Source organism: Galeopterus variegatus, unplaced genomic scaffold (assembly GCF_000696425.1).
Source record: "Galeopterus variegatus unplaced genomic scaffold, G_variegatus-3.0.2 Scaffold2393, whole genome shotgun sequence".
NCBI lineage: Eukaryota > Metazoa > Chordata > Mammalia > Dermoptera > Cynocephalidae > Galeopterus > Galeopterus variegatus.
Window position 1 is genome coordinate 100,933 of NW_007728504.1, and position 12,233 is coordinate 113,165.

Here is a 12,233-nt window from a genome sequence, read left to right on the forward strand (position 1 = left end):
TATTCTGAAGTAGTAGGCATTTTTTCTATCAATGAAACAAAGTGCAGGAGAAACTGGCTTCTTAATCACTACTTTAAATAAGTTCCCTATTTTGGCAAGGAAATAGAAAAAAAAAAAAAAAGAAAAAAGAAAAGAAAAAAAAAAAGGATTTTGTAATTGCAAAGAAAGTTGCTCCAGTGGGAGAAAAACCACTAAACACGGGGGGGCGGGGGGCACAAAGCCCTTCTCCCAAGTTAAGGCTACAAGCAGAAAATAAGACCTTCCATTCTCTGATCCTAAAGCATCACAAAAAATGTGCCACAGGAAAGCGATCTGTATGGGCACACCTGTGAGAGAACCCCCACAGACAGACTTTCTAGAATTAAGGACGAATCCTTAGGCTTTATCCACCATACATACCACTGGTCATGTGAGACACCTTTGCAAGTTTCTTCATCACATTGTCCAGCCGAGACTGAGTGCTCTCCAACTCATGAGAGAAATCATCCAGCATGCTAGAGAGAGAAGCAGGCAGAGAAGGGAGCTGATAAGCACCAGGCCTCAGCAGTGCACTGGCCACAGAATCACATCAGGTTGTAGGTCTTCGTTTAAGCAACATAAAATAGGCAACATTGGGATTCAGGATCCCAATCTATTATCAAAAATTCTTAGGACAAGATATGATTTCGATTTTGGAATTCTGGGGACTTAAAAAAGCCTAAGTTACATATGCTATATATTAGTCAACACCCCCAGCAGGGTCTGGGGCAGTCCCCATAATTAAATGCATTAATATTTCTGCAGAGAAAACTATGAGGAATCAAGGTTGCAGTCAGTTCAGGTGAGGTTTTTCTGTAATGTGAGCTTGCTGCAAATTAAAAAAAACAATACAATTCTGGATTTTTAGAGCTTTGTAGCTTTCAGAATTATAAATAAGGCATTGTGGACCTGGGTATACAATAATATGAGGTCAGTGGCAGTGCACTGTGATAGAAAGAAGGCCCTCTGAAGTCAGACAACTAGGCTTTCTTACTTGCTTACCCTGCTGCCTTGGACAAGGCACCTTACAACTCTTTGAGACTGCTTCCTCACCTGTGAAATGGGGCGATCCTATCAGCCCAACTTCCCTCACATGGTACTTGTGAGAATCATGTAATATACAAAAACACTTTATATTAATATAAATTAAGGACTGTACATTAATCAAACAATATTCCCCTGTAAAGCACTATGTGCTTTATTATAAATCTGGAAGGCCTTAGGACTAACATCCCCGATGGGTGTGTGTTGTTCCCATTAGAACTGGCTCCAGTAGCTTTACACTATTTGCTGTCCAATGTGCAGCTGGGAAAGAAAACACCAAAATACTCTTATTTCAGCAGTGTCTATTTCATAAATTGCTGAACACTCCAGACTTTTCAACTTTTGATTAATATATGATTATTCTGAGGCTAGAATGTAACATACCAACTAGTACCGGGGGTTTTACTAAACAGGCTTTAGTAATTGACAGCATCAATGGCAGCTAGAAACTACTGGTCTTGGTCTGTGCCCACACAGGACACGTGACAGCCCTGCAAGTTCCTGGGCAACCAATTACTCATTAAATTAACTATTAAAGTCCATGTTGATAACTAAATAAACAAGTCTTTGTCCCTTACCTGAAATTTCAAATTAAAACATTCTTAGCTCATCTTAAATCCTTGTGGCATCTTGGCCCTGAAGCTGGCAGGCCTATCCAGGCAGGACCAAACACTGAACACAAGATCTCCCTTTGTGTGCTAGGTATGACTCTTCTTACCGAAGGCAAAATAAGCATGTCATTCAACCTTCAACCCAAGGACATCCACTAAACCAAGTTTCTAGCCCATATCTACCTAACTCAATCCAACAGAAATTAATGAGAATCATATGTACCATTTTCTAGACACCACATTAAAAAATTAAACAGGTGAAATTAATTTTAACAATCTATTTTATTTTATTTTTATTTATTTATTTATTTTTTGTCCTTTTTGAGACCGGCCGCACTGTGCACAGCCAGTGAGCGCTGTGAGCACACTGGTCATCCCTATATAGGATCCGAACTCGCGGCAGGAGCGCTGCTGCACTCCCAGTGCCGCACTCTCCTGAGTGCGCCACGGGCTCGGCCCTTAACAATCTATTTTATTTAGCCCAATATATCTCAAATATTATCATTTTAACAGGCAATTAAATATAAAAATCATTAATAAGCTATTTTACATCTTTTTCATACTAAATTTTCAAAATCCAGTGTGCATTTAACACTGGGAGCACATATCAGAGTTACACAGATGCAGTTTAAGGAGACAAATAGTACTACCCAGCTTTTGATGAAAAACCAGTTGTTTCCAAGGGGCAAGTGCTTTCAACTCCTCACACTATTCTCTCGGTGCTTTCTCCACTTTTGGAAGCAACATGCTTGGACCTTGGGATCCTGATTTTCAGTCAGTCAGTTACTGACTCAAGCTTTTATTCCCCTCCTGTGCATCCTTCCCCCTTCCCTTCCGCCTTCCTTCCAATATAGCTGTGTCATAATTTAATGAGACTGATATTCAGTATTCACATTATGACTGAATAAATGCTGTTTGCAGTGGAGGGGTCTTGTGGTGAGAATCCTGGCCTCCCCACTGCTGGCTGAGCGTTCAGCTTTCTCTGGCCTGCTGAGTCCATCACCTGTCATCTATCTGCTCTCCAGGATCTAAAATGTTGGCTATTGTTTTTTATTCCATGCTCTGCGTTGCCTTTAAAAAAACCCTTTACCATTGTTGTATGCCTTTAAAAAAAACCCTTTACCATTGTTTTAATGGGCTTTAAAGAGGGAGTGGAGATAAGAGGTGTGTTCAATTCACCATCTGTAACTGGAAGTCTCTTGGGCTCTATTATCGAATACCCACCAAGCTGCCTCACCAAGAGAGCAGCTCAGGTCATTAGCCTCTTCCCACCCCTAAACGGAAACTCCAAGGTCAGAACTCATTTTAGGCAGAAAATAAACATGTGTGTCTAGATTCCTGCTATTCCAGCTTCCTACCTAGTCTCCCTGCCTGGCCCCATTCCGGTACATCATCTAAATCACAGACAGCTGGGCCTTTCCGACACCTGATCGTGCCATCACCCCTAACATCACCTTCACTGGTCTCTCACCATGCTTAGAAGAAAAAGTGCTACCTCCTCACCATGCTGGCAAGGCCTCCCCTGCTCTGTTCTCTACCTCCTTGTCTGGACCTCTGTGCTCCCCTCTCAATCCCCACGCTCGACACGTGAACCTCTGCTCCATGCACCCCCTCTCACCTCACTTGGCTATCTTCTCCACATCTCTCAGGTTCCAGTTAACCCCTCTTTCTCAGGGACCTTGGGCTAAGTTCGAGCTCTCCAGGTGGCACATATTGGTCCTATCGCAACGACCCTCCGCTTCACTGTCATCACTTAATGACTTGCCTGCATTTATACTATGTCTGTTCAACTTAGCAAGTGGCAAACTCTCCGAATAGCACAGACAGTGTTTATTCTGTTCGCTCTTAAACCCCCAGGGCCTCCCAGAGGGCCCGTTGTAGAACAGGTGCCCAGTAAGAACTTATAATGAGGGCCGGCCTGTGGCTCACTCGGGAGAGTGCGGTGCTGATAGCACCAGGGCCACGGGTTCGGATCCCATATAGGGATGGCCGGTTCGCTCACTGGGTGAGCATGGTGCTGACAACACCAAGTCAAGGGTTAAGATCCCCTTACTGGTCATCTTTTAAAAAAAAAAAAAAGAACTTATAATGAATAAACGTATAATGACGAACATCAGATTGAGATAGCCAAGTTTCTAAAATACCTTGGTGGGATGTCTTATTATTTTTCTTCACACAAAAAAATTTGTAGAACAGAAAAGGTATTGTGTGGAAGTACTGTAAGAATGCTGTTTTTGCTATCATACTTCAGAATGCAAAAGATATTGTTCTTAAGGAAAAACAAACCCAAGTTATGTTTTCTTGTTTTTAATTACTTTTTTTTTGAGAAGGAAAAATTTCTGTTAAACTGGACTTATGTTTATAAGTTGTTTCTTTTTTATAAAGTTACAATTTAATATGCGAAGCAAAAAGTTTTGTTCAATGTAGGAGGAAAGTCATGGGATGATAAAGTTAAGTTTGCTTATTTTCTGTCCTGTTCAGAACAAAAAATCTCCAGAGGTCACACAGCTTTATGTTTCACGTTCTCATTCATAACTATACTTCAAGTATCTGCTTGGAGGAATTTGTATCTGTTTTTAGAGGTGTTTAAAAATAATAACTTCGCCTTAACCCGTTGTGAATTTTATTGGATAGATTTGCTTCTTTGGGGGAGGTTAGTCTGTAAAACAGAAGAAAAATGCAGCTATAAATAAAATAGCTTTTTGTTTTACCAGCCATGTAACTGCCAGGCTTTTGAGGGTTTCACAGGATGGCATTTCCCCTCCATTTCACTGCAGCAAGAGGGGCATCTCAATACTCACACTGCCTGTTCCTCCAGCTCTCCTCCGATGCGCTGGGACATGTTCTTCAGCACCCCAATGCTGCCAGAGACCAGCTCCAACTGCTCATCCTGCTGTTCCACAATCAACTAGTGCCAGAGAAATGGGAAATAAGCAATTAAAATCCATCTTACCTGGTTCCAAGCCCAGCACTCTAGCAGCTGCTAGTTTTTTTGCCAACTTGGGACAATTCACATTCAGAAGCAAAGCCCAGAAATCAAAGGACCAGACCGTCGCCTCTGAGAACACACTGCTCTAAAGGATGGATTGTCACGCTACTGTTATCTCCTGCTGATCCAACTTGTGAACAGTCAGCAGGGCTTGCAACCACCAAGAGAGATTTACTCTTGTTGGCTGAAGTCCAATAAGGGAACAGACAATGGCCGAAAGCACACATGCAGATGACCACTGAGAAATGGGGATGTTTGGGAAGAGAAAGCCCATTGCCAAGGTCAAGGTCTAAATCCACAACAGACTGCCACTGCTTAAATACAAGAGCACCTGGCAAATCTCTGGATGTGGGAAAACTATGCACACAGAGTCTTTTCCTCTCTCTTCAAGGATACACCAGAGGAGGCTGTGTCACTGTTAAGTTACCTCAAGGACAACTACTGACTGGCAAATATTTACTTTTAATTGTGTTGCATTCTCCTAACTTTCTATAAAAAAAAGTTTGCTTGGTTAATAGCAATTAGGTAGACAACTGGTTAAGCAGACATGCTAATAAAGAAAAAATAAAAGAACACATAACCTACATGTACACATAAAACACGCTATTTAAGAACCAACAGTTTCAAAGGGTAGATGACCCTCAAATCTCCAAATACATTATTAGCTTCCTTTTATTAGTTTGGCTATATATCAAAAGCACCAACACAGACATAATCTACTTCGCTTTCCTTCTACACCTAAACCTCCAACAAAGCAATCATTTTTATATATAATGAAGCCAACAAATAATTTTGAATTAAAAAAGGGATTTTTCTGAAAGTGCCTTTGTTGAAATTGACAAAAAGCTGAATATACAAATGGAGGCTGGGGAAGAGGTTTTGTTCTCTTTTTAAAAAATCAATGAATGGCCTGTCTGTCAGTTCTGGATGTCTGATCTGCTTTTCCTAAGAGACCTAATCAAGCTTGGTTCTCTTGAAACAGTCGTGCTCTAAAGGTTTTAAAACGCTTTATACATCAGTCATTACACATTTAGACACAGTTAACTGTAGGCAACAAAACCCCATGGCAGACAGAGGACTTGGGGAAGTATCCTGCCTCCCACCTCCCCATCCTCAGGTGGTTAGTTCTCGGCAGTACCTGTTGCTGTGCCTGCTGCTCCTCAATGAAATGGGAATTGGCTAACTGGAGCTCTCGATCGAGGCGCCCATACGTATCTGTTGTTCCAGTGCTCCAGTTCTGGCTGCCACTATCTCCCAGCAGTGCCTATGTGAGTGGAGTCAGGAGAAACAAACAGTTACTACCTCTGAACAAGTGATACATCAAGAGTGACATAAAGAGCTCTCACATTTCCCATCATCTGTTCACCTGGGGCGGGCTTCTATGTAGTGGTCTAGGTTAGTGCCTGTGGCACAACTTAAGGAATGCCAGGAAGGACCTTCTCTGTCTCCAAGCTCTCTCACATGGGCTCTTTCCCCTTAAAATGCAAATAGATGTCAACAATAAATAAATAAACACGATCTCTTTTACAATTTAAAAGCATCAGGTCTGTATTAGAACAGCTCTTCCTAGCACCAGTGGAAGCTCACAAGAGATCTATAGGTTTTAGTCAAACTGATTTCAGAGATCTAGAGTCCTTTTTATTTAAGTATGACCCAGGGAAGTTTGGGGATTCCCCCCCCCCCACAGGGGGAGAGGAGAAGAGAGTTCCCTAGAATGATGAGAAGGTAAGTCATTGCCCCTCAAACACAGAAGGCCCAAGAACCATCAATGTCTGTTAATTTTAACCCATGAGTAAAACCCAATGCCCTCCAGTTGAACTAAAAGGCTACAGGATTCCCCCACAACTGAGGGTTGCTTCACCAGGCAGGTAATGACCACAAGGAATGCCTGACCCTGACAACCATGGCAAGTGCTACCCTCAACCAGGGCTCCTAGACACCAGGGTCACGTTTCCAAGTATGAATTCAAGGAAGCTTGTAACCAGAAATGGGTAAGTTTGGGAATGTCTTCCTTGTGGGAAAAGGCAAGTCAGCAATGTGAGAGCTCAGTTCTCAGCAGTTCGTTCTGACCGGGATTCCCCACAAGCTTTTCTGACTAGTCAAGGTGATTGCTCACACCAGGCCAGAAATGGGTAAGTTTGGGAATGTCTTCCTTGTGGGAAAAGGCAAGTCAGCAATTCGTTCTGACCGGGATTCCCCACAAGCTTTTCTGACTAGTCAAGGTGATTGCTCACACCAGCCCTGCACAAAGAACCAGAAGATGCTGGCAACTAAGCTTCTTTCCCCTTGGAGAGTTGCCAAATCTTCTTACTAGGTACTTTTTATCTCTGGCACTATTAAAAGCCTGACCAATTGCTTGGTTCTTTGAAAACCCCTCCACCAGCCCCACAACCTTCCTCTATATCAACACTGATCTCAACCTGACTTTCACAGGTGCCAGTCAAATGGCCAGCCCTCAGGGGCTAGGATCAGGGAAGATCAGGATGCAGAGCGCTAAGTTCTGAAGCAGTTATTAGAAAAGCTTCTAAGAAGCTCAGTTATTGAAAGCTCGTCTTATGAGAACTTCCATCAGCCCAGGACCTCAGCCCAGTCGAGTCTGGATGGTGACTGTCTCTGGTATAAAGCAGATCCAAGGCTTTTTGTGTTTGCCTCTGTCCTGCCCTGGTCTTAGTGCTGTAGAGATTAAAAAGATCTGTTCATTCTTATTCAAAGATTCTAAGGACTTCTATGGAGGCCACTGAGACCTAATGTCAATTTTTTCAGGGTCTGAAAGAGGCTACAGTGCATCACTAGTCTATAGACAGAGAGCTGGGCTTCCACCAGGGCCTTGTGTACTCCTGGGGCTGTAGTTTTTCTACATTATCCATGGTCTACACTTAGGTGAGACATATGTTACAAGTCATCTATGTTTTATTGTGAAGTGGATTAGAGTTCATCAGTCTGAACCCCCAGGAGTCTGTAATAACGGGAAAGAAGATGGAGACAGGTCCCCGACATTGGGAGATGAGCCTGTGTGTGGGTGCCGGAGTGGGAGGTGCTGGTGAAGCGGGGAGCAGCACAGCACCTGGCACCTCACAGTGAGGCTGACTCTACTCACTTGAGTATAGAGAAACCTGGCCTGCTATTCCTTGCAAATTTCTGACTCTATGACATTTCATTCATGGCCTAAAACAAAATTCCAAGCCGCAATTGGAAGGCAATATACAAATACCCATTTCATTTATGTTAGCTTCACTACACTACCTAGAGAATAAAACATTCAAATTAAAAATAATAGAGGATGAATGTTACCTACCTTGCTGTCACAACTACTTCAGGTACTGTCACTCAACTTCCTATAAGCTCAAGTGCAAACGAAACAAGAACTCCAAAACTGGCCAGCTGTGGCCATTCACTAGCTTCTTTCCAGAGTTAAAGCCAGATGGAATGGGATAGCTAATAGCTTTTCCTAGCTGTACTGTTCAGAAATAGAGCAAGGGAAGTAAATAAGAAAAAAACCCAAAACAATAACTTGAAAAATGAAATGCAGGTAAAGGAAACAAGAAAATTAAGTTAGGTGATATTTGTAGAACCCTGCTCTTCAAGTTTTTATAATACCTGTTTTTAAAATTAAGTGGCTCAAGAAATGCCCACAGGTATAGAGTAAGGATTTATCTTATGAGCCACTGATCCCTAGTTAATAACCAATTTCTCAAGAGGCTACTAAATGGACTATTGGTAACTTCCTGGAATCTGAATAGAATGAGGTAAAGACAAGTTCCTTAAAGCAAATAATATCATTTTCCATGAAGTGCTGTGACTTCTCATAAAGTCTTTCTTATTCCTAAGCAAAACAGATATTCACAAAATATATAAAAAACACTTCTGTCAAAAAAAAAATCTAACATTTTAACAGCAAATACCCATTTCATTTATGTTAGCTTCACTACACTACCTAGAGAATAAAACATTCAAATTAAAAATAATAGAGGATGAATGTTACCTACCTCGCTGTCACAACTACTTCAGGTACTGTCACTCAACTTCCTATAAGCTCAAGTGCAAACGAAACAAGAACTCCAAAACTGGCCAGCTGTGGCCATTCACTAGCTTCTTTCCAGAGTTAAAGCCAGATGGAATGGGATAGCTAATAGCTTTTCCTAGCTGTACTGTTCAGAAATAGAGCAAGGGAAGTAAATAAGAAAAAAACCCAAAACAATAACTTGAAAAATGAAATGCAGGTAAAGGAAACAAGAAAATTAAGTTAGGTGATATTTGTAGAACCCTGCTCTTCAAGTTTTTATAATACCTGTTTTTAAAATTAAGTGGCTCAAGAAATGCCCACAGGTATAGAGTAAGGATTTATCTTATGAGCCACTGATCCCTAGTTAATAACCAATTTCTCAAGAGGCTACTAAATGGACTATTGGTAACTTCCTGGAATCTGAATAGAATGAGGTAAAGACAAGTTCCTTAAAGCAAATAATATCATTTTCCATGAAGTGCTGTGACTTCTCATAAAGTCTTTCTTATTCCTAAGCAAAACAGATATTCACAAAATATATAAAAAACACTTCTGTCAAAAAAAAAATCTAACATTTTAACAGGCAAAAACATTCTCTCCCACCAAAAGAATCTCTACCAAATCTCAATCAAAATTCAAGTCTAAATTGCAGGTGACCATTGTGTATTTTTTTAAAGGACTATATTTAACAGTTAGAAAGGAGTTTCTATCAGCTAAGTGAATGATGACTGCAATACAATTTTTTTTTTTTTTTTAAAAAGAGGCTGTCAAAGTACTTATAATTTTCTAGGGCCAGCCTGTGGCTCACTCGGGAGAGTGCGGCGCCGATAACACCAAGGCCGCAGGTTCGGATCCTCTATAGGGATGGCCGGTTAGCTCACTGGCTGAGCGTGGTGCTGACAACACCAAGCTCAGGGTTAAGATCGCCGTACTGGTCATCTTTTTTTTTTTTTTTAAAGTATTTTATAATTTTCTGTTGGCAAGTAGACTATTGTATAGATGGAAACGTTAAGGTATTAGACTTTTAGAAACTTCTTCCAAGACCCATGATAAGTGAATGGTAGATCAGATGGTACCATAGCTTTTATAATTCCTAATGTGGTAAGTCAATAATAACCACGTTGCTTCAACTTCCAAAGCACTCACTGATTTAGCAAATACTTCTGGTCTAATATGTGCCTGGCACACAGCAGTGAATGATACATATTAGGCCTCTGCCGCGTGAGCTCACATCATAGTGATTTACCTGAGTCAGTGGCTGAGATGGTGTTAAACATGCAGTTCCTGAGTCCCCACATAGACCTAAGTAAGACTCTACAGTGCTTTTTAACAAGTTCCTGTGGTGAGCAGACTCTAAAGTGCTTTTTAACAAGTTCCTGTGGTGAGTCTTACCACTGAAACTTGAGAGGCTCTGGTATACACAAATTCTAGAAGCCTAAACCTGAGACTGTTATGCTAATACCCATGGACTACAGGATTCCTTTTCTAATTACCAATTAAATGAGAGTTTATTTCTATCATACACCACAACGTGTGTAATTTAAAAAAATACTTAAAATGAAGAGATAGTTAACACACATTTAAGTTTCCTCAAATGTCTTTACATCAAAGTTTAATCATTAAATGTCTAGGTGAGTTCTACAGGTAGGCAATGTAGTAACTGCTAGAAATTAAAAAAAAAAAAAAAAACCAAAAGAAGACCATGACATGATCCTTCCTCACTCTCAAGGAGCTTGGGGTCCAGCAGAAAGACAAGTAATTATAGCCCCTAGCAGAGAGCCTGGCACATAGAATGTGCTCAACAGGTGCAGAATAAACACATGAATGAAGTACTCTGTGATTAAGTGCTATAATAAGGGTAGGCAGAAGGTGCTATGGAGAAGCCCAGAAGTCCAGAGGAGAGGACCACAGGAGGAGGGGAGGGAAAAGTCAACAGCGGTGCTGGCACAGGCTGAATGGCCTTTCCACAAAACCTCCAGTGTTACTCAGGGCCAGCATGCATAGGCCTCTGCTTGAAGACATGATACACGGATAGTCAGCATTTTTATTTCCAAATATCTAGCCATACATTTTCTTTAGTTGATTCTTATATTGTGATGTTTTCTTACCTGTCTATTTTTTCTTTCAGTTAATGCCTGCACAGATGAAGTTGACATCTGATCCTTCATGTCCTAATGAGATAAGTAGAAGACCAGAAAACAAATGAAAAATATCCTTAGATTAAACAAAATCATGGTTAATATTTCACGTATTTTCACACATAACTATTACTTAAAAAAAAAAAAAAAAAAAGCATTCTTTGGCTTTTATTTTCAATCTCACAGTGAGCGAACCGGCCATCCCTATATGGGATCCGAACCCGGGGCCTTGGTGTTATCAGCACCGCACTCTCCCGAGTGAGCCACGGGCCGGCCCGACATTTTAGCCTTTGAACATTACATGTGAATGTGTTTCTGCCGTCAGAAGTGAGGACAGCGAGGGTAGAGGTAGTGACTGTACAGGAGCACAAGGAGGCTTCTGGGGATGCTGGGAATGCTCTGTAATGCTTCTGGGTGCTGCTTAGACAGCTGTGTTCAGTTCTATAAATTCACTGAACTGTATACTTAGGGTACATGCACTTTTCTGTACTGTTATACTTTAATTAAAATGTTAAAAAAAAAATACTACTGTTCCCAAACAATGAATAGACAGTAAACTGGACCAACGCCTGAAAATAAATTTGTCATTTTGTATCAAGAGCCTCAAAAAATTTTCTGCCTTAACCCAGTAATTCCATTAATAGAAACTTATTTTAAGGAAATAATATAAAACATATGACAAAACAGATATGCAAATATGTACAGTGCAGTGTTATTTATCACATGAAAAGTAGAAATAAGCAGCATGTCCAAATTAGTGAACAGCAAAATTCACAGTAAATCCACACAATGTAGTATTATGTACTAGACATTATGATTATGAACAGAGTTCAGTGAGCAGACAATTCACAAAAAACCCTACAAATGATCAAACATGAAAAGATGCACTAACACATTAATAAACAAAGAAGTACAGCTAAGAAATATTTTTCCTAATTAGACCAGGAAAGATGAAAAAGATCAATACTACTTAGTGTCAGTGAAGGTGTTAAGAAATATAGAATCTGATACTCTGCTATAAGAAATATAATTGATAAGGTCTTCTTGTATGATATTTTGAAAACATTAACCAATATTTAAAATGTATATTCTCAATGACTTCTTTACTACTTAAACAAATATCTAGGTTATGCCCACTAAGATGGTCACTGATGTATGGTTTCTGATTGCCAAAAAATTAATGACAACTAAAATATCTACTGGTAGATCAAGGATTAAATAAAACATAACAGAGCCAGATTAGAGAAGAGGTTAAGAGTGTGGTCTTTCATGTCTAAGCGCTGGATTCAAGACTCAGTTATGGAGCTGGCCCGTGGCTCACTCGGTAGAGTGCGGTGCTGATAACACCAAGGCCGTGGGTTCGGATCCCATGTGGAGACTGGTTCCCGCTCACTGGTTGAGCGCGGTGTCGTTTTGGGAGACGAACTAGT

The 12,233-nt window shown here is 40.7% G+C and overlaps 2 protein-coding genes across 4 annotated transcripts in view; one reads left to right on the top strand and one right to left on the bottom strand.

Annotated features, from left to right (window-relative positions):
- LOC103597691 (major histocompatibility complex class I-related gene protein) overlaps positions 1-12,233 on the top strand; it is a gene marked incomplete at its 5' end in the record, with an annotated part of 88,922 nt that overhangs the window by 14,025 nt on the left and 62,664 nt on the right. The gene's annotated exons all lie outside the window — the stretch shown is intronic.
- STX6 (syntaxin 6) overlaps positions 1-12,233 on the bottom strand; it is a 50,290-nt gene that overhangs the window by 8,274 nt on the left and 29,783 nt on the right. For 2 of the 3 annotated variants that reach the window (XM_008581554.1, XM_008581556.1), the window contains 4 exons: positions 10,774-10,836; positions 5,801-5,926; positions 4,475-4,581; positions 400-494 (listed from right to left, as the gene is read on the bottom strand). In XM_008581554.1, coding sequence (XP_008579776.1) covers positions 400-494; positions 4,475-4,581; positions 5,801-5,926; positions 10,774-10,836 — 391 coding nt within the window. Of the gene's footprint in view, positions 1-399; positions 495-4,062; positions 4,333-4,474; positions 4,582-5,800; positions 5,927-10,773; positions 10,837-12,233 lie in introns of those variants that run through there. The other variant, XM_008581555.1, reaches the window with a different exon arrangement.